At 41.0% G+C, this 22,736-nt stretch overlaps 1 protein-coding gene across 2 annotated transcripts in view; it reads right to left on the bottom strand.

Annotated features, from left to right (window-relative positions):
* Positions 1-4,570: 4,570 nt before the first annotated feature.
* Positions 4,571-22,736, bottom strand: part of Prkdc (protein kinase, DNA-activated, catalytic subunit) — a 237,871-nt gene continuing 219,705 nt past the window's right edge. For both annotated transcript variants that reach the window (XM_052739941.1, XM_052739943.1), the window contains 10 exons: positions 20,972-21,176; positions 19,472-19,539; positions 18,428-18,648; positions 18,082-18,174; positions 16,827-16,916; positions 15,490-15,561; positions 15,219-15,420; positions 12,870-13,058; positions 11,744-11,883; positions 4,571-6,073 (listed from right to left, as the gene is read on the bottom strand). In XM_052739941.1, coding sequence (XP_052595901.1) covers positions 5,869-6,073; positions 11,744-11,883; positions 12,870-13,058; positions 15,219-15,420; positions 15,490-15,561; positions 16,827-16,916; positions 18,082-18,174; positions 18,428-18,648; positions 19,472-19,539; positions 20,972-21,176 — 1,485 coding nt within the window. In that variant the 3' untranslated portion in view covers positions 4,571-5,868. The remainder of the gene's footprint in view (positions 6,074-11,743; positions 11,884-12,869; positions 13,059-15,218; positions 15,421-15,489; positions 15,562-16,826; positions 16,917-18,081; positions 18,175-18,427; positions 18,649-19,471; positions 19,540-20,971; positions 21,177-22,736) is intronic.

Genomic DNA, 22,736 nt, shown 5'->3' with positions numbered 1-22,736 from the left:
CAAGCAAGTTACATCAAGAAGTTGCCCATGGACCTCAGATTCCTAATTTTTTTTAAATATAATAACTTGGGTCCCCAAGTATCCATCTACAATATCATAAAGTGTGCTCTAAGATTGTCTGAGAAAGACAAGACTATGGCCTGGTTAATTGATGGTTCTGCATTATATGCAGGCACCACCTAGAAGTGATAAGTTGCACTACCCCTTTATGGGACAATCATGAAGGACACTAGTGAAGGAAAATGCTTCACAGTGGACAGAACTTCAGGCAGTGAATGCACATGGCTGCACATTTTTCTTGGAAGGAGAAATGGCCAGGTATGAGAATATACAATGATTCATGGTTTGTAGCCAGTGGTTTGACTGGGTGCTTGGGGATGTAGAAGGACCATGACTGGAAAGTTGGTAAGACTGTGAATTTCATGTATAATAATGGGCTATCCTACCTCTTTATCTATGAAGTAGGTTACCTGATGAGTATAGCTCTCTCTAAATGGGCAAAGGATACTTGTGTCCCTTTTAAATGCTCATCGAAAGGTAAGGAGGAGTTTTAATAGTCAAGTATATAAGATGACCTATTCTGTGGATAGTAAGCCTCTTTCTCTGGCTATCCTTGTCATTGCCCAGTGGGACAATTAACAAAGTAACCTTGGTAATAGAAATAAAGGTTATACATGGGCTCAACATGGACTTTGACTTACTAAGGCTGACTCTGCTAGACCTGTTGCTGAGTGTAAAAATCTGCCAGCAGCAGGGACCAACACTAAGCACCCAATATTGTCACTATTCCCTAGGGTGACCAGTCAATGACCTGGTGACAACTTTGACTGCATTGGACCATTTTCATTACAAAGAGGACAATACTTTGTCCTTATTGGGATAGATACTTTTTTTCTGGTAATGGCTTTGCCTTTCTTGCACATAATGCTCCTGCAAAACTTCAATCTATGGACCTACAGATTCTCATCAGGTAACCTACTTCATAGATAAAGAAGTAGGATAGCCCATTCTTACTTATGGAATTCACAGCTTGCTTGATAGAACTGTGGCATGGCTTGTTTAGCATACTATTTATCTCTGGAGTACAAGGGGCGGGTAGTGCTTCCATTACTAGATTCCACTTTGTGTGACTTAATGTCTCCTATACCAATCTATTAGTAAGTCCTTTATAACATCAATTCCCATTTTCTTTTATGTCAGTAAGAATTTACAGTTAAGAGAAATGAGACAATGAAAGTGTTAAGATTTTTAAGGATCTCAGAGACCTTTGAAAATGGACTAATTTATAGTATGAAATAATATGAGATTTGAGGACAAGAGGTTTTAGCGGCCCTGGAGTCAGGCTCCCAGAATTGCTACCCAGAGTCACTCAGAGAAAGACTTCTCAAGAGTGGGGATAGAAAGATTTCTTACCTATAATAATTCACACATGATCTGAGGGTCACTCTCTTTTATTCTTCTTCAGCTCTAATTCTCGTTCTAATTTTCTCTAGCTCTAATCCTTTTGTTCCAGTTCTGTAGTTCTAAATCTTTAGTTCCAGTTCTCTCTAGTCTAAATCTTGGTTTCCAATTCTCCCTAGTTCCATTTCTTTAGTTCCAATTCTCTCACACCTCTTCATCTCTCACTTTTCTCTCTGCTCATTCAGCTATATCCCTCAGTGCACATGTGCACACCCCCCACCCCACCCCCACTCATCTCTTCCCAGCTCTTTACACAGCAGCTCTCTACATAGCTCTACACAGCCCTCCTTATAGTCAAACTCTGGACAATTATGTTACATTTTCAGGGTCTGACCCATTCTCCTAACACATGATAAATCACACTGACTGGCCAGTGAGTAATGCTTGGCCATGCATGTAGCTCTGAGTTGGTCAGGGTTCCCAGACAGAAAATGACATTGAAATTCAGGACTTAACAACAAACAACTAGTTGGCTGAACAACGGGGTTGGTAGTATGTGCAAAAAGTACACTACTGTAGAGGGTTATGGCTCCACAGACTTTGCCTAGTAGGGCTCCCCATCAGAGAGTTATACATCTGGTAAGTCGACCTGTTGAATACTAGTTGTCACCTGCTGTATACTCCCATGGCCCTCAGCAAGAGGTGGAATTTCAGTTTTAAAGTGACATGCTTAGGTGTCAAGTTAACAAGAGGTAGATTGTGTAAGCTTTAATATCAACCTGCCTCAAATTTATAATCATCTGAACAGGGAGTCTCAGCTGAGAAGTTATTCTGATTGCCTTAACTGATGTAGGAACTCATCCCAAATATGGGTGCCATGCTGTGGTAGCAGCCCAGATAAAAAGGGCACAGCAGAAGGAAGATTGTTTTTTGTTTTGTTTTGTTTTATGCTTCCTTGGCCTTCCCTCTTGCTGCTGTATGAATTTATCTTATTGCTGCAGTTGCTAATTTCTTCCCTGATACAGCTTCCATTGTTGACTGAGGACCAGCAGCTTGCCAGTGCTGGACTGGGACTGCTGAGGCACCCAACAACTACTGGGTTTTCAGCCTCTCCAGTGAGGGGCAGCTGTTGTTACTATTTCAACATAGGCTGGTGTGTGTGTGTGTGTGTGTGTGTGTGTGTGTGTGTGTACACATGTATTCTTTCAATTCTATTCTTCTAGAGAATTCTGATACAGGATATAAATGTTAATATTTAGAAGGCAGCTTGGTGCCATGACAATTCAGTTGACAGGATCGTTTACTCCATTGGCCCATAACCTCAGTCATGGGTTTTTGACTGGGTTTACAGTACCAGTTATGAGTTATCTCTTGTGGAGCAGGCCTCCAATCCAAACAGAAATTGGTTATTCTCATAGCAATCATATCACTATTACACCAATGGGCACATCTTGCCTAGTAGGTTGGTGTTGTGTTCCATACTGTTCACATCTAGGTAAGACCATTGATGCCTTTTCTTCCTTAGCAACTTGTATTTCCAAGAACTATGAAAGCTAGCTAGCACAAAAGAGTCTCTATTCAGTGCCAGCTTGATTTCTCTACATCTTGCAACCAAGGTGTATAGATAATATCTTCAACACTAGTGTCTTACCAACTAATTCTAGAATAAATGACAGAATGAAGACCAAGAAAACACAAAGAATTAAACCAAATAAGGAAGACAATTAAAGATGGGAAAATACAATTAAATCAAGAGAACTACTGAAGAAAACTCAAACTGAAATAGAACTTGAAAAATTCAGTAAGTCTAAAATAAGCTCAGTAGAAACCCTCACTAACAGCATAGAGCATGCTAAAGACAGAGTATCAGGACTTTAAGACAAGGCAGATACATTGAACCAGTCAACTAAAGAGAATGATAAACTTTTAAACATTCAGGAACAGAACATGTAGGATGTTTGAGACATTATGAAAAGACCAAACCTATTAATCATGGACGTAGAAGAAGAAATCCAGGTCCAAGTTTTCAATAAAATCAGAGACGAAAATTTTCTAAGGACAAGACCAGAAGAGAAAATGTTCCCATGTCATACACACTGAATAGATGGAACAAAGAAAGAATGAAAACTGCAAGAGAGAAGGTCAAGTCAATAAAAGCAGACTCATCAGAAAACCAGCTGATTTTTTGAGATCTTAAAAGTCAACTAGATCAATGTTCTGAAAGACCATATGTAGCTAGAGTTTTCCTGCCTGGCCCACAGTCAGGACAAATCTCTCTCACCCACCAGTCCCACAGCCGCTCAGACCCAACCAAGTAAACACAGAGACTTATATTGCTTACAAACTGTATGGCCATGGCAGGCTTCTTGCTAACTGTTCTTATATCTTAAACTAATCCATTTCTATAAATCTATACCTTGCCACATGGCTCGTGGCTTACCGGCATCTTCACATGCTGCTTGTCCTGGTGGCGGCTGGCAGTGTCTCTCTGACTCAGCCTTCCACTTCCCAGAATTCTCTTCTCTGCTTGTCCTATCCTTCCTGCCAGTGTTTTATTTACTAACCAGAGCAACATATTTGACATACAGAACATAACACAGCAACCATAGAAGCCAACTCTCTACAGCCAGCAAAACTATCAGTCATAATTAAGAAAGAGAAATTTCCCATGATAAAAGAAGGCTAAAGTAACCAATGTTCACCAAGTGAGCCCTACAGAGAATACTAAAGAGAAGAATACATGTATTTATGAGACTTCAGGGAAAAACAGTGGTTAGGTCAGTGGTTAAACAAAGGAGGACTAAGAAAAAATGACTCAAAATTAACAAAATGTCAGGAATCAATATACATCTTTCAATAAAAATCTTGACTATCAATGATCCCAACTGCTCACTCAAAAGAGTCAGGCTAGCGAATTGGATTAGAAAAGAGAATTCAGCTGGTTATAGTGGCATACACCGTTAATACCAGCACTTGGGAGGCAGAAGCAGGCAGATCTCTGTGCTCAAGGGCAGCCTGATATCTGCCTATCTGTCTCCATGTATCCATCCATCCATCTATCTATCTATCTATCTATCTATCTATCTATCTATCTATCTATCTATCTTCCAGGACAATCAGGGCTATGTAGAAAGACCATGTCTCAAAAAACAAAACAAACAACAAAAAAGAAAACAGAATTCATCATTTATTGCCTCCAAGAAACACATCCCATCATTAAAGGTAGACATTATTCTAGGGTGAAAGGCTAAGCAAAGGTATCCCAGGCTAAGCAGGAGTTGAAGCTAAATAGAATTAATCCAAAACTTATCAGAAGAGATAAAGAAGGTCACTTTATACTGATATCAAGAACAGATATGTACACAATTTGGGTGTACCCAATTTCATAAAACAAATGCTATTTTAGACATAAAGCTAGATTGATCCTAACACAAAAACAGTAGATGATTCCAGTAACACATTTACATTAAGGAACAGGGTATCCAGAGAGAGAGAGATATCAAAATTAGATGACATTATAGATCAAGTGTACCTATCAGCTAAACACTGGAGGATACACATTCTTCTCAATAGCTTACAAAATTTAGTCACATAAACAAAGCAAATATCAACAAATACAAGAAATTGAAACAACTCTTTGTATTTTACTTGACCACAATGGGCTAAAGCTAGGTATTGACAGCAATAAAAACAGAAAATACAAACAGTCATAGAAATTGAATAATACATTATAGAATGATACACTGACCAATGGAGAAACAAAACACATGGCAAGATCTATGGGATGCGCGTGCGCACGCACACACACACACACACACACACACATACACACACACACACACACACACACACACACACACACACACACACACACACACACCAGAGATGGGCTGGAGTGATGCCTCAACAGGTTAAGGCGTTTGCTGCCAAGCCTAATGACCTGAGTTCGATCCCTGGGACCTACATACTGGAAGGAGACAATCAATTTCCAAAGGTTTTCCCCTGACTTCTACACATGCACCATGGTGCACAAAAACCTATCACACCCAACAACAGTAGATAGGGAGAAATGATCAGAGCAGAAATTAATGAAATAGAAACAAAAGAAAAAATACAAAGAAATCAATGAAATGAAGAGTTGCTACTTTGGAAAGAGGAAAAACTATATTTTTATTTTTAAATTTGTATGTGTGTATGTATGTGTGGGCAAATGCAAGACGTGTCACACGTTTGGAGGCTAAAGGACAACTTGCAGAAGTTGCTTCTCTCCTTCTACCATGTGTGTTCCAGGGATTGAAGTTAGGTCATTAATATTGGCAGCAAGTGCTTTTACCCAGAGAGCCATCTCCTTAGCACTACAAAGTAGATTTCTTTTCTTTGGTGCTTCAGTAATATCCTGCTGTCAGTGAAGGTCTAGGAGATTCCCTCAGTGATGGAATGCTTTACAGCTGGTGACTCCCATAGACTTTACATCCAAGGCTCCCATCCTCCCCAAGTCCTGCCAAGGATATTGGGGTCTGTTGCCTGGTCCACCAAGCACTTCACTTGAGTCTCTTCTGAAAGTCCACTCTCTGGCTCTTGTGCACGAATGTTGTGGTCTTTGTTTCCTCGAGCTACAGCTGTATAACTTCCAAAGGCAGGTGACTCTTCATGGCCTAGACATAACTCGTCACTGGAAAAAGTATTGAACAAACATGGAAACACAGACAAAAATAATTTTTCCCCTTTGACTTGCATTCCTTTACAAACATTCTATCATTTTTTATACATTTATATATTTTTTTTCTTCGTGTCACTCAAAACTCTGAATTCAAAGTTTGGGTTGGTGTGGTGGCCCACAGAGGCTTCCTAGTGAGACCTTAATATCAGAGAATCTGAGCCTGCTTTAGCCAGTAGGGCTGCATAGTAGGACAATTTGGCCACAGGCATGTTTACCAGGTGTTTGGAAGGGTCTACACTTGGCTGTGAGGTGTGCTTTGATCTTGAAAGGGGGAGGTCTTTTACCTCTCCCCTTAGCATATTATAAAAATCCCTTTTGAATAAAGCTCTGGGCAGCTGTGATCCAGGGCCTTACCAAAGCTACCCTGTGTCTCTGTCTTTCTCCTCGTCATCTAGGTCTATCTTTCAACCTAATATTTCCTCATTCTTTTCTCCTCCACCCAAGAACCCCTTGAAAGGTTGGAGCTGGACACTGGCAGACTCCCACATATGGCACCAGAACGTGGGACTTAGTTACGGAGGATAAAAGAGCAGGAACATTGCAGGTTAAGTGGGCATGCTCAGAATTGAGGTGAAATTCTTTTCTTCAGAAGTAAAATTGTAAAGCAAGTAGTTCAAGTCAGGCTGCAGCAAGTATCTCTCTGTTTCTCTCTATTTACTAAGTTAGGTTAAAAGTTTTAAAAAAAGTTTTGGAAAAGGTTGAAAAATATAGGCTTTAGGTACAGGGATTTTGTGAGGGCTTAGATATATTGGAGTAGAGTAGGTTTTCCCCAGCATGGGACCTGGGACACAGAAAGCAGCATTTGGGACTGAGTAGCTACTGCAGACCTGGCAGTCCGAGAGTGGCTTCAGAAGCCCCCACCACAAGCAGTAGCAGCATCAGCAGCAGCAGTGAGAGCAGTGGTTGCCCCAGGCAGGCATCACTAGCTGAGACTGGAGGGGCATCATCACAGCGCAGGTAGCAGATGCCTAGAGCCAGCAAAAGTAGCACGGTTCTATGTGCTTTCTGCCATAAAGAAGCCATGGTTCGGAGAACATGGCTTGAGGCTACAATCAACCTTGACGATCCTAGAAGATATGCCATGTAGCTGGAGAATTTCTCACCAGCTCCCGCCACCAAGTCCCGCCAGTCCCGGAGGCCACTTATAAAATAAACACACAGACTCTTACATTATTTAAACTGCTTGGCCATTAGCTCAGGCCTATCATTGTCTAGCTCTTACTCTTATATTTAGTCCATTTCTATTAATCTATACTTTGCCACGTGGCTCGTGGCTTATTGGTACCTTACATCTTCCTTGTTCTGGCGGCACCTCCAGGCAATCTCCCCCTTCCCTTCCTGTTTTCTCAATTCTCCTCGCTGTTAGTCCCGCCTATACTTCCTGTCTGGCTATTGGCCAATCAGTGTTTATATATACAGAGCGATATCCACAGCACTGGAAAGGCAAATGGTGAGCAGTGGAAGCCCTGTGGAGATGAGGCTGCTGAAGTGGCATTGGTGGCTCGAGCAGAGGTGGCAGCAGCTAGAAGAGCAGCTGAGACATGCCCCTGTGTGGAAAGGCAGGCATGGGAACTGCTGTGGTCAGGCAGAATCATGCTTCAGGTTGAACTGTGGATATGCGTTGGAAGCCAGGAGCAGCCTGAGATCCTAGTGGCAGGGTGTAGCTCAAGCCATGGAGCTGCCCTGGGGGCAGCTTTCAGCCATGCAAGCAGGGCAGCATGTGGAGGAACCCTGGCAAAGCAGGTAATGGAGCCGGGGTGCAGCAGCTATGAATGGCTGAGGTTGGGTTTCCTCCTGGAGTTGGGGTGCTAAACGAGAGCTGTGGCTCATAGCAGCAGGGTAGCACTTTGAGCCTGAATGGCTCAAGGTGATTGAAAGCCTTTGGGCCCGGGACACAGGGGTCTTAGGACTTGTGTGCTGAAGAGGTGACCAGGATTGTAAAAGCCAAAATGGAACAGCGTTAGCAGCTAAACATGCATGGCTCCTTTAAGAGATGGCTTTCTGATTCATGCTGTCTGCAAGGAGAACTTGTTTAAGACAACTCTGCAGTGGCTCAGTTACTGTGACAGCCACCTTCACCCTGGGGCAAAGCTGCTTAGAGGAAGGCTACCATTAAATGCTGCTGTAACTGAAAGTAAAGTTTCAGAGACTCTTGTTTGAACTGAGTTGTTGCATGCAAGTTTTTGGTTGTGGGTTTCTGCGTATTTGGAACTTTAAGACTGATATCAGAACTAGCTTTTTGAATTTTTCAGACTTAAGAAATGGAATGGAGAGGAGTGGTTCAATTGCAATGGGACAATTTTGAATTCACACACACACACACACACACACACACACACACACACACATATATATATATATACTCTATTTAAACTGTGGTGACTCTCAAACTTTGTATAGAAATGGAACTGATTTTGTGTAGAAATGGAGAAGTTTGGTTTTTTTCTACCCAGGCTCAAGATGCAGCTTAAAAAAATCATAGGGAAAAGGGGGAATTAATATTCCTCAGTCTTTAATTTTTTAAAAAAATACTTTCTTGTTCTCTGTATGGATTGTTAACTTGGGTTAATGTACCCTATGTTTTATATAGTTTTATTAAGAGATTGCTTTTGGATGCTAAAGTTTATGAAGTGTAAATAGTTTTATTAAGAAATTGCTTTTGAACGTTTGCTAAAGTTTGTAAAGTGTAAATAGTTCTGTTGAGAGTTTGCTTTTGGATGTAAGTTTGTGAGAATTGTAATTGTGTATAGTAATATTCATGTTAGAATTATAATGCTAACCTGTTAATGTTAATGGTGATGCTAAGGAGTCTTTAGATTTGATGCGGCTGCATCAGGAGTTTATTGATTTAAAAAAGGGCTTGGTGCAGCTAAGTCTGCTGTAGCCATCAAAAAGGCCATTCCATCATTATCATCCTCTACTCCTTTACTAGGAGGTATAAGCAGCCATAAGGAGCAGGAGTATTGCTATAATTATTCCAGCTATTTCCAAGCACTTAGTAGAAAAGCAGCTTCAAAGCTGCATAGAGTTAAAACTCTGCACTCCCCCCCCCCCCCCCACCAGAGAGGGGTAGTCAGAGACAGGTAAGTCCTTCTTGCTAGCTGTCAACCTAAGACAGAGTGCACTTGGGGGAAAGTGTATCTTGAAGACGGGTAAGACAATCTGGTGGAAGACAGTGACCTAAGATAGGCATACTCCATCTGAGAGGTCTGAGGGACCCTTTATATTATTAAGAGAGAACTGTGGTGGCCCACAGAGGCTTCCTAGTGAGACCTCACTCAAGGTCAGAGAATCTGAGCTTGCTTTACCCAGCAGGGCTGCACAGTAGGATGATTGGGCCATAGGTGTGTTTACCAGGTGTTTGGAAGATCTATATTTGGCTGTGTAGTGTTGTTTGATCTTGCAAGGGGAGGTCTTTTCCCTTTCCCTTTGGCATATTATAAAAAGCCCTTTTGAATAAAGCTCTGAGAGCCTGGGTATTGACCCAGGGCCCTCCTGAAGCTATCCTGTGTCTTTGTCTTTCTCCTATTTGTCTATGTCTATTTTTCTACCTAATATTTCCTCATTCCTCTCTCCTCCACCCAAGAAGTCTTCGAAAAGTGGGAGCAGGTCTCCTACAGACTCCCACAGGTGGGTAGGAAAACAAAACATGAATAATACAATTATTAACATTTGCTTGGAAATTTTTGTTCAGATATAAGCTTTCATTTTTCTAGGGTAGACACTTAGACGTGGAACTGCTGGGTATAATGGTAGTTCTCTATTTAGCTTCTTGAGGAGCTACCAGGCTGTTTATCACAGCAACTGCACTATTTTGCATGCTCACCATGAATGTAATTTTCCACATCCTGTTCACGCTTTTCATATTTCTTCTGAAAGCTGTCATTACACACAGATTAAGATGCAGAACTTAATTTGCATTTCCTTAATGACTCTTCATGTAATTAGTAGCCATTTGTACCATTTGTACATCTTTAGAGAAATGTCTGATTCCTCTGACCATCTTTTAAAATTGGGTTGTCTTTATATTATCAATTTTCTTTTTCTTTTTTTCTGTTTTTTTTTATTTGTTTGTTTTGTTTTGTTTTTTGAGACAGGGCTTCTCTGTACAGTTTCAGTGCCTGTCCTGGCTGTCCTCAAACTTGCAGAGATCTGCTTGGCTCTGCCTCCTGAGTGCTGGGATTAAAGGTGCATGCCACTGCCACCCAGCCATCAATTTTCTTTTTATTAATGATTTTATCTATTGGTTTTTATTTTATTAAAGATTTTTCTTTGAGAGAAAGTCACTTTGTGTTGAGGTTGTACTCAAACTTGATATGTAGCTAAGGATAAGTTCTACCTCCCACATGCTGGATTTACAGGTTTGTACCACCACACTGGACTTTAAAAAATTATTTTAGAGATTTGTCTGTGCTTGTGGGTGCTTCTGGCTCTAGGGACCAGAAGGGGCATCAGATCCTCTGGAAGTAGAGTTACAGATGATTGTGGGTGCTGGAAACCAAATACTAGGTCCTTTGCAAGAGCAAAAAAAATGCTCTTAACTTCTGAGCTGTCTCTCTAGACCCACTAGTTAAAAAAACAAAACAAAACAAAACACCAAGCTATTTATATAACTTTTCTCTCTGTGTGCTTATTAACTTCCATGGAGCTGAAGTTACAGGTGGTCATGAGCCACTCAATGTGGGTACTTAGAACTGAATTTGAATCCTCTGGAAAAGCAGCAGGCATTCTTATTGGTGAGTTATTTCTCCAATTATTACTTTTTTTTTAAAATAGCTCTGGGAATAGAACCCAGGCCTCATGCTTGCCAGGTGACCACACTAATCCCCAGTTACTTTTCCACTCCTCCTACATTATTGGTTGCATCCTGTAAAGCACAGCTCTGAATTTTGAAGTTCAGTTTGTCTACCTTGTTCTTGCTCATGCTTCTGGTGTCACACCTCGCAATGTTAAGTGTCACAGCCAAATTAAATCATGAAGATCTGTTTAACTTTTTTCTAAGTGTTTTACCTTCAAGTGTGATACACTTTGAATTAATTTTTTTCAAGTAATGTGAGACAGGGCTCTAACTTCATTCTCTTGCTAACACCAATCACTGTATAGACCTGGTGCTCTTGTCAAAAATGAAGTCAATTACAGAATGTATCTTAATACTGCTTAGAACTGAAGTTTACATTTCTTACTTCCTAGGAATAATAAATACCTATACATTTCTATTTGCTCTAGATTTCAATTAAAAAAATTTAAAAGGTCAATGCAGCTTAGAATACTATCTGAGAAGCCCACATGGTGTTCTTCAAAATGAGATAGATACTAGTGCTCATCAGGATCAAACAGGTCAAATGCCCTAAAAAATACAAAGGCAAATAAATATACATTCCAAGCCTCCTCATATTATGGCTGCTCTTGGTTCTCGTATTGGTGCTGACTGTACAGAAGTATAGGTCAGATGATACAGGAGTGAGCCACATTCCTTCCAGGCCTGGGTTTGGAGTGGTAAGCCTCCCTAAGATGCACTTTCCCCATGTGAACAGTGAAGACTGTCACACTGCTCTCACATGTCTGAAGTGCTTAGCACTTCTGAACATGTACTGATCCTGTGTTCACAATCAACAGTCTTACCAAGTTATAACTGCTGGGTTGGCCCCTGCTAACTTTCTCTTAGCATAGTGAATTTTCTGCTGAGGGTACCAATTCTTTTCATTTATATTTATTTCTCGAATCCATGAGCCTCCTTTTTTCAGCATTTTCTGCTCAAAACCCTAAAGGGAAAGAACATAATTTTCTCTACTCATTATAATAGTATATACAATTACATTAAAAAACATTAAATCAAGTAATGATCCTAAAACAAAGATCTATAGCTGGGAACAGCTCTATAGCTTTCTAGACAGATCCTGGCGTGGTATATATCACCATGACCATGTGATGCAGAGAGGTGAGATGGAGTCTCCATATAAAAGAATGAGCTCTACTGGGTTTAATGATTTGGGGGCATATTCTGGATAACCTCTCATTCAACAGCACTATCTGCTATCTGTTCCTATAATTAGGAAATAATTTACATGGAATGATTTCTAATTCAAAAGTTTTTGTTGGGGGCTGGAGAGATGATCCAAGTACTAAGAGTGCTTGATGCTCTTACAGAGGACCAGGGTTCACTTCCCAAAAACCACACAGTGGTTTACAACCTACTGTAATTACAGGTCCAGGGGCCCTAACACCCTCTTCTGGTTTCTGTAGGCACTGCATGCATATGGTGCATTTACATACATGCAAGCAAAATATTCACAAAAAACTAAATATTTCTGTAAAAAGTTCTAGCTTGGGAGGAGGATGGCTGTAATTCCAGAAATCAAGAGGTTGAGGCAAGAATCCCTTGAGTTCCAGTACAGCCTGGGCTATGTGGTGAGTTCTAGGCTAGCCTGGGCTACAGAGTAAGACCCTGTTTATAATTATGACAACAACAACAACAACAACAACAACAACAACAACAACAAAAAGTTGTACGTGAAGAGAGAACTCAGACTTACTGTTATCAATGGGTCCATATTGTCACCAAAACCCTCAGTTAGTATCAAATAACATAGTAGTTAAGTTTTCTTCAAATAACTGTTTGTTTTTTATCTGATTTTTAGGTTTTTGAGAAATGTAATCAAGATAATGTAAATATTTCAGTAAATACAACTTGATGCATTTTCATCATACAAAGGAAACATGGGTGTGTCTATACAAAACCAAAATGTACCTTCCAATCAAAGGAGGGCTCCTTCACAAAAACTTCCATGGTATCAGTGAGCAGACCTGCACATGAGCGGAAAGCCCTCAGTGCGTGCACCATGACAGCACACACAAGACCCGTTTCTTTCATTGGCAACATGAGATTGACAAATTGGCGGGTTAGACGAAAAGGCATCAACTCAGGGACTGGAAGAAACTAAACAAGAGAAAAAAAAGTATATTTAAGTAATATACTGTGCTCAATAGTTTTATGTCAACTTGACCCAAGCTAAAGTCATCTGAGAGGAGGGAACCTCAATTAAGAAAATGCCTTAATAAGATTGGGCTGTAGGCAAGCCTGTAGGGCATTTTCTTAATTAGTGATTGATGGGGGAGGACCTAGCCCATTGTGGATGGTGCCTTCCTTAGGTTGGTGGTCCTGGATTCTATAAGAAAGCAAGCTGAGCAAGTCATGAGGAGGAAGCCAGTAAGCAGCATCCATGGCCTCTGTGTAAACTCCTGCCTCACATTCCTGCCCTGTTTGAGTTCTTAATCTGACTTCCTCCAATGATAAACTATAATATGTAAGTCAAATAAACCTTTTCCTCCCCAACTTGTTTTTGGTTATGGCGTTTCATCACAGCAATAGTAACCTTAACTAGGACAGAAGTTGGTACCAGGATATGGAGGTACTGCTCTGATAGACCTGACCATGTTGTTTTTGGAAGGACTGTGGATGGACTTTGGAACTTTGGGCTAGAAAAGCAATTGAGTGTTATGAGTTCAGTGGGCTATTCTGCAGGAACCTGGAAGATAAGAATGTGGAGAGCAGTTCAGACAATGGAGGCCTGACTTGTGAAATTTCAGAGGGAAGTAAAGACTCTACCCAGCCATTTGGGCTAAGAATCTGTGGTTCTGGTTATCAGGGCCTTAAGAACCAGCTGTGATTAAGAAGAGACCAGCATCTGCCATGAGGCCTGGGTCTATGGAGAACAGCTATAGCTCTGCCCCAGGACTCTCACCCAGGTGGGCAGAGACCAACCTCGAGCCCACCCAGTTGGGCACCATTATGGTGAGTGAGTATATGGTAGGGAAATGGAAGAGAGAGGCTGAAAGCTTCATGTGCTGGGAAGACAGGCATATCTGAAGAGTCAAGGGCAGTGAGGAACCAGCTGACATGGGTGGCGTGCTTGCCACCTGGGGCCATCATGATGTCTGGGTCTGGGCTGCTGCCAAGGGCCATATCAGGGCCCATAGCTGTGATGTAGTTGTGGTGGTCTGTGTTGATGTCTGTGGCTTATGTTACCAGTAAGGGCCCTGTCGATGCCCAGAGGTTGGGTCACCACTTATGACTATGTCTGGGTGCAAAGGATGTAACCCCACAGGGACCATGCCTTTCAAAGTGGCTTGCATTGCTACATCAGGTCCATGGTGATGTCCAGGGCCAGACTCCTGCTAAGAGCTATGTGTGTGGCCTTTCAGCAGCTGGGTTCTATGTTGATGTCAGTGGCTCTTGTTGCCACAGAGGGATGTACAGAGGCATGTAGTCTGGGCTGACACTTGAGGCCATATTGGTGTTTGAGTCATGTGGCCATTGGGACCATACAGATCTAGGGGCAAGGCTGCCACCTTGGGATATGTAGGCACTTGAGTGTCATGCTGTCACTGGGGCCATGCTGATCTGGGTGACCCACGATGCCAACTAGGTTGAGGATGATATTATTTGTTCCTTTAAAAAGTATCAGGTTTCAGGATCACACCACCAAAGCCAACTGAACCCATCATTCCTCCTTTAAGTTCTGAAGGTGTTATAAAGTCACATGATGTGATGCCTATTCTTGCTGTCAACTTGACTACATCTGGAATCAACTAAACCCAAGCAGCCGGGTGCACTTGTAAGGGATTTTCTTGACTGGATCATTTCAGGTGAGAAGACACATTATATCTGGGCCACATCTGGTAGCAGTCTATATAAAGGGTGTAGAAGAAGAAAACATTTGCTTTTTACCTGTTTCCTGTAGGTCTTGCTAGCAACTTTAAATACCCTGTTGCTGAAGCATTCCTCTGCTGGCATTAGAATCTACCTCTATGAGCTTCCAACATAGACTGAAGACCAGCAGCTCTCTAGAAATATTCTAGGACTCTAGCCCCTGACCAGGAAGACTGCTAAGACATCCAGTCTCCTAGACTGAACAACTACTTGATTCTTGGCCTTTCTATCAGGAGACAGCCACTGTTGGACTAGCTGAACCACAGCCTAAAGCCACTCTAATAAATCCCATGTATATACTCATTCTATCAGTTCTGTGGCTTTAGAGAACCCTGACTAATACATATTCCATTTCTAGATCAGCAGTGAGAGTTAAGGAAAACACACCTGAGTAGCTGATCCAAATGCATGTCCAAAGTCAATTCCAATTACGCTGCCTGTCTCCATGGCTACCATGAAATTGGTCAGGTGTCTGTCTCCAATACCGAGGAGCCAGTGGCTGATACATAACAGTGCATGAGAGCTGGCAAAGTGGGAACGTAGTGCCAGGAAGGCCTCAGGACTGGTGCTCATCTTTACAAAGGCCCGCCTAGGAGAGATAAACCACATATAGTTTCTGCCATGCCACTAGTGTTTGTGAAGTCACAAATATACTTACTTTAAGAGATCAGCAGGTACTTTATTTTCCCTTTTTCTAAAAGCCGTGACTGTTTCTGTACGGCTAGCTCCTCTGTGATTTAAGAGAAACATTTCATTAGAACAAATTTCTGGTGAATTTAAAATTTAAAATTATTTATACTAAAATATAATATCATTTAGGCATGTATTTGTTTATATAACCGTATAACCGTATATATCACCTTTTTTGTCTCTTTTAAGCCTACGTAATTTTACACACATTGTAAACTATTACATCTGAATCTGTCTTATTGTGAATCTATTGCTTTAAACTGCAGCAGCTATGGCTGCTGGCTCTGCCCACCTCAGCTTCCCAACATGGCTACGTTTACTGCCAGCTATTGTGGGTCTATGCTTTTATCCAAGCAGCATGTAGCCCAGAAACCTTTTTTTTTTTTTTTTGTACTAGCAAAGGCTAAATCCACCATGCAGCTTAATGTGCCACTTGCAGAGGCCTCATTCCCGCCTTACGGCAGGTCGAGCGCTCACGCTAGGAACCCACCAGTAACTCAAACCGGCAGCTGCCGCTCATTTGAGAGAGACAATTAGGAAGCTGTTTTTAGCTCCGTTTTAGAATCTTTTTTCTGTTTTTAGGTGGAAACTCTTGCCCCACGTTGGGTACCATTTGTAGCTAGTGTTTTCCTGACTGGCCCACAGTCAGGACAAATCTCTGTCAACTGCCAGTCCCACAGCCGCTCAGACCCGACCAAGTAAACACAGAGACTTATATTGGTTACAAACTGTATGGCCGTGGCAGGCTTCTTGCTAACTGTTCTTACAGCTTAAATTAATCCATTTCCATTAATCTATACCTTGCCACATGGCTCGTGGCTTACCGGCATCTTCACATGCTGTTTCTCATCATGGCGGCTGGCAGTGTCTCTCTGACTCAGCCTTCCACTTCCCAGCTTTATTCTCCTCCTTGTCCCGCCTATACTTCCTGCCTGGCCACTGGCCAATCAGTGATTTATTTATTGACCAATCAGCAACACACTTGACATACACACCATCCCACAGCACAGGTGGACCAGATATATATATGAGATCTTATCTTAAAAAGCCAAATCCCTCCCAGAAAAGAAAAAAATATTAATATCAAATAACTACATTTTGATGATATCTGGGGCAAAGTTTATTTATTTTTTCTTCTTTCTCTCATGTCTCCATACTGGAGACAGGTGCTAGGGCCTCAAACAAGCTAAACCAGTACTCTCACTATTAAGCAATATCCCTAGCGAATCTGATGCAAAATTTTCAAGACTCAAAAGTATGCATTTTTTAGAAGAATGAACAAATATAAATCAAAATCAAACTTACTTATACATTAGCATATAGGCTCCACTATCACTTTTCCCCGAGATTTTTCTCAGCCAGTCTTTATATTCATGAATTGGTGCTTTGGGATCACTAGCAAGTAGGAAAAAGGGAATTAGAATTAAGGAGGTATTCTGCATGGCAAAGAACACTGAAAATTTATTAAAAAATAGTGAAGAATAAATACAACTTTCAATATGCCATTATTCATTCCAAGATAAACTCAAGCAATTTCCTTATGCAAAAACTTAGGCACAATCAAGTCAGGTGCAAAGTACTTCCCTCTTCATGCAGAGAAAAATTATACGTTAAAATAAACACAAAGATCTGTGACCTAGGCATTTCACCTGAAAGGCAGCCTGACAATAATGATATCACTGCTGGTAGGCCTCATTTGACCATAAGCAAAATCTTTTACAAATCATTCACAAAACATCTGTTTTATCCTTATTTTTAGACTACTTCCAGATATTTTTTTTGAGGCACTTACCCACCAATCCCACAGTTCCCCAAGAGTTTTCTTGAGTGAGAGCAGCAGGAAATATTCGATAGAAGGATTTAGAATGTGGAGATAAAACAGACAGATAATACAGGATAGTCTTGAGAGGGCCTGGAACCTATTCCAACGGGGCCCTGACTGTCTCTGTCCTAAGGTATTTATAGAAACAACAAGGGGGTGGAGCAAAAGACCTCCCCCCAGCACAGTCACATGCAGACCATCTCAGACACCTGCACTCAGGCCCGTGGTCCTAATCATCTTCTCTATGCAGACCTGCTGGGTAAAGCCACGAGGAACCTGAAAACGGGATCCCACAATTTCTTTACCATTTCCTGAACGCAGATACACATAAAACCCATCTAATGCACGATGAAGTATTTTCTTCATGTCAGCAAATGCTCATCCTGAATTTGAAAAGCCTTTGGTAACACTGCACAGGGGCATGTCAGCACCTGTGGGGGTGGACGCACTATGGTGTATATACACTCGGCTACTTTTCAGTTTGTGCTGATAGCCTTCCTAATGAGCTTTCAGAAATCAGAACAAACAATTACAAGTTGAGGGGCAGGTTGGTAGTATGCATCAGTGATTCAAATCCTGGCGCTCAGGATCATGAGTCCAATGCCAGCCTGGACTACACAATGAAATTCATCCTTCAAACAAACAAACAAACAAACAGCTGGTATGTGCCTTAAATCTCAGTGCAGGCAAATCTCTATGCATTTCCAGGTCATTCAAGGTGACACAGGGACACACTACCTGTTATAAGCCACATTCTCCTCTTTCGACATACTACTCAAAAGAAGGTCCTTCAAGATCATAGTATTTTCAATCCATTCAATTAATCCTAATCTGAAAAATAAAATACAATGTTTATAAATAAGTGTAAACAAATCCCAATTGCTCCTTCTTCATCAGAAAAAAATGTTCTGAAGAATGAAAGCAAAACAGATTTCTTCCTATCCAGTCTATACTTCCTCACCTACTTTCATATGTAAATCTAGTTGAGTTCTGTCCATGGGACACCCACAAACCTACTTTAGGACTCAGCCAGGGTGGGATATATGCCCCCTCCCCCATATATACAGGTTCACTCAGGCCATACCTGCAGGTCATAGGCACAACACGGTAAGTCCTTAACTGCATGTTTCTCTGACTGCAGGCAGCATCCTGAGCGAGGATGGCATTCATGACCTCAAAGAGCTGCTCAATGCGCTGGTCCTGACGGAGGTCTTCGCCACCTTTTACCAGGAAGGGGTACTCCTTTTCATCATGGCCTCGAATAACAATGCGCTTTGGTTTCCTCAAGGATAACATTACTTTTACCTTTAAACATAAAGAGATTCGTTACTGCTGTTTTAAAAAATAATCCTCCGATGTCGCCTAGCTTAGTCTCTAATGCCAGGGCTCAAATGGTCCTTCTACCTACTGAGTAGCTGGGGCTGCAGTGGGCACAGCCGCAGTAAAAAACACTTAAAGGCAGTTTCAGAGGCTTGTCAGGGTGGATGCATTTCTCAAAGAAAGACCTCTCTTGAGGACAGAGTCAGGTGGTATACAGGTGAAATCTGGGCTGCAGGTTTCAGGGCCATCTGTCATCTTGAGGACTATGCTCATATGCATACTCAATATTCCTGGCTACAGACATTGCCTAAAACCATGGATATCTTTCTCAACATGTGCTGTTTACCATAAAGGCTTTTTATAAAAGATTAATTCTACACATAATCTACAATGGGCATATATAGCTTACACTTAATTTACTATATTTTTTTATTTTTGACATTGTAATTTAATTACATTTCTCCCTCCCCCTTCTCCTTCCAACCCCTCTCATTTACCCTCCCCATTCTCCTTCAAATTCATGGCTTCTATTTTCATCGATTGTTATTACATGCATATATGTATTTGTACATACATATATATTCCTAAACATAAGCTATTAAGTCCATTTAATGTTACTTGTACGTATGTTTTCAGGGCTGACATTTGATACTTAACTTACAATATTCTTAAATATAACTGATACTGAAACATAGGAAACATTATCTTTAGGAATTTGGTCAATATTATAATTTGGGAGCAATATGCTAGTGGGAAGTTGACCAATATATCAAATGTCACAGAGACAACGGTGATAAACACAACATACCCGCTCATCAAATCCAGAAATCCGCACATGATATTCAGGCAATGGTTTGCCCTTGCCATCATACTGGCCTAAAACAAAAACAGAGCCTTGCTTAGATATTGTCTGCTACAAAACTTCCATGTTTTAAAACATATACGTTGCTCTAATAAAAAATGTTGATGTAACATGATACTTATTTTTTTTTTTAATTCAAAGTTTTCATTTATAGAAATCAGCCATAGCCAGGCATGGTGGTACATACCTTTAATCCCAGCACTCAGGAGGCAGAGGCAGAGGTAGGTGGGTCTCTGTGAGTTCCAGGTCAGCCTGGTCTACATTGTAAGACCTCATGTTAAAACAAAACAACAACAAAAAATGAAGAAAGAAAAACAAGAAAAGTTACAGCCTTATTTTCCGAAGCTGATGAGTGTAACTGCACAGTTGTCAACAAAAGTGAAGAGACTGCTTCTCCCCAAGATTTCTCTTACATTTGCTGAGAGGGAAAAATCAGTGACCAGATTAAAACATTCCTTTCTTGGAAAAATTCTAGGTTGGGAAACATGAAATAGGAAGAAATTTCTTCTGACAGTTTGCTTCATGTGTCCACCCTCAGTGTCACAATTAGTTTTCCTATTGCTGCTCTCTTTGAATGGGGCAAGTCGGTACCTCCTGTGTAGTAGCCTCTCTATACGTATATTTATTTCTGAAGAAAAGTTACTGGGAAGAAAAGTAAGAATCAATGATTTGGGGTTATTGTAAATACTAAATGGGAATCTGAACACTTGCCATAATAAAAAAAAATATAGTAAACTGTATTAATTCATAGTAATTATAGGTTTTCTTAATAATGAATATGGTTGGGGATAGGACACTGGAGGAATGCCTCAGCAGTTATGAGCATTTGCTGTTCTTCCAGAGAACCTGAATTTGTTTCCCAGTACCCATGTCAGGTGGCTTACAACCACTTGTAACTCCAGCTCCAGAGGATACAACACCCTCTTCTGGTCTGCGGGCACTTTTACTCACATGAATTTACCCCCACAGACACATAACAAAAATAAATCAAAAGAGAAAAAAGATAGGATGGGTAGACGATCCAGGGGGTAAAAGTGCTTCTGGCACAAGCACCAATCTTCAGATCTCATGCAGAAGCCAGATATGGTAGCTTGAGTTATCTGCGGTCCTAGCTAGTGCTCCTAGGAGAGCTGGAAGGCAGAGACAGGAGAAGGCAGGGGCACAAAGGCTAGCCAGCCTGGTGTATGAAGTAGAAAAAATAAGATTCTGTCTCTCAAGCAAGGTAGAAAGCAAAGATGAATACTTAGGGTTGTTCTCTGACCTCCATATGTATGCTATACAAAATATCTACACTTCTGCACACACACACACACACACACACACACACACACACACACACACACACACACACCAGGATCCCAGTGTCATTACTTAGAAAACAAGAGTTCTTGCTGCCACGTTATTCTCCTTAAGGAGTGTTCTTGTCACAATTGGATATTAACTAACCAGGAATCTCCAGCTCATTTCCTGGGCACTGCACTTTGAATGCACTCATCCAGGGGGAGTACTCTTTCAGGTTCCCAGGCGGCTTTGAGTCTTTTCTCATCCTCTCAAGTAGTGAGTCAGTGATTTTAGAGAAGTCATGGAGCTTCATGGTAGGCAGCTTAGAACCACCATTCCCAAAGATTTTGTCAAATTCTTTCCCGAAGGCCTAAAATTTAAAAATTTCCTATTAAGACCACTGTTTTCTTTGTGCATTAGAAAAAGCTCTATGTAGCAAGAGTCTTAACACGTCTTATTAATAAAAACAAACCTGAAGCCAGGTACTGGGGTCAACGCTGGAAGATCAGAGAAGCAGAACAAGCCACAGCTTCCTCACCTTGCAATTCCTCAGCTGATCCTGATTCTTCAGACTGGAAGCCTCTGTGTCCTTATCCAAATGGACCTCAGTTGAACTGCTTCTCAAAAGCCTGAAAGCTTAACTAACTCTAGTTCCTGGTCCTCACGCCTTATATACCTTTCTGTCATCACTTCCTGGGATTAAAGGCGTGAGTCACCATGCCTGGCTGTTTTCAGTGTGGCTTTGAACTCACAGAGATCCAGATGGATCTCTGCCTTCAGAATGCTAAGATTAAAGGTGTGAGTGCCACCATTTTCTGGCCTCTGTATCTAGTGGCTGTTCTGTTCTCTGACCCCAGATAAGTTTATTAGGGTGCATAATATTTTGGGGAATACAATATCACCACAGCTCTAAGCTTATGAATATTTCAATACTCTAAAGTATCTCAAGTGTCCCTTTTGTCTGTGTCTTCTCTTCCTTAGGCAGGTCATTATGAGAATGTCTTCTAGTTACAAATTCTAATAAGAGCTTCAAAACAAACAAAACAGCAAAGAGCTGGGCATGTGGCATAGGCCTTTATTCTTAGCACTCTCTGGAGGCAGAGGCAGTTGAATCTCTGTGAGTTCAAGGACAGCCTGGTCTACATAGTGAGTCCTTGTCCCCCAGAACAAAACAAAAACACAAAAGCAAACAAAGCAAACATGGTAAGGTCATCTAACTTCTCTGTATACTCTGTCTAGTTCTAGTCCTACTTCATCTGAGGTAGAAAGAATGACATGAATAATTAGGAACTAGTTAAAGACAAAATGAAGGGCCAGGTGGCAGTGGAGCACGCCTTTAACCCCAGCACTTGGGAGGCAAAGCAAGGCAGATCTCTGAGTTCGAGGGTAGCCTGGTCTAAAGAGCGAGGACAGGCTCCAAAACTACACAGAGAAACCCTGTCTTAAAAAAAGAAAAAAAAAAAGACAAAATGAAGGGAAAAATTAAATAAAAACAAGTAGCTCATAATTGTTCCTATGAGCTGAAGAGAAGAGTAAAAGAATGACACCTTTCTCAGTAATGGTTTACTGAGACACTGCTCTAGATCACAAACCAGTATAAATATAATCAATAATCTAAAAGCAATTATTGTAGGTACTCTATCTTAGAATATATTAGTTCTTTTTTAAACAATTTGAATGAAAATTTTCATATCAAATAAAAAATAAAGGAAAACTGAAGACTGTCAAGATTCAGCAGAACATCTTTTTTGTTTTGAGGTAGAGTCTCAGGAAGTTCAGGCTAACCTTGAACTCCTGCTTCTCCTGTCCCTAATTTGATAGTTTCTTATAAGAAAATTGACACATAAAGAAATTTCTTCTTTGATTTAGAAAAAGATTAAAAGTGCAGAAACAAAGGATCGGTACACAATCAGCAGCAACAGCATTGTGC

Source organism: Peromyscus californicus, unplaced genomic scaffold (assembly GCF_007827085.1).
Source record: "Peromyscus californicus insignis strain IS unplaced genomic scaffold, ASM782708v3 Scaffold_16__1_contigs__length_79575227, whole genome shotgun sequence".
Classification (NCBI taxonomy): Eukaryota; Metazoa; Chordata; class Mammalia; order Rodentia; family Cricetidae; genus Peromyscus; species Peromyscus californicus.
This window is presented reverse-complemented; position numbering and strand designations above follow the sequence as displayed.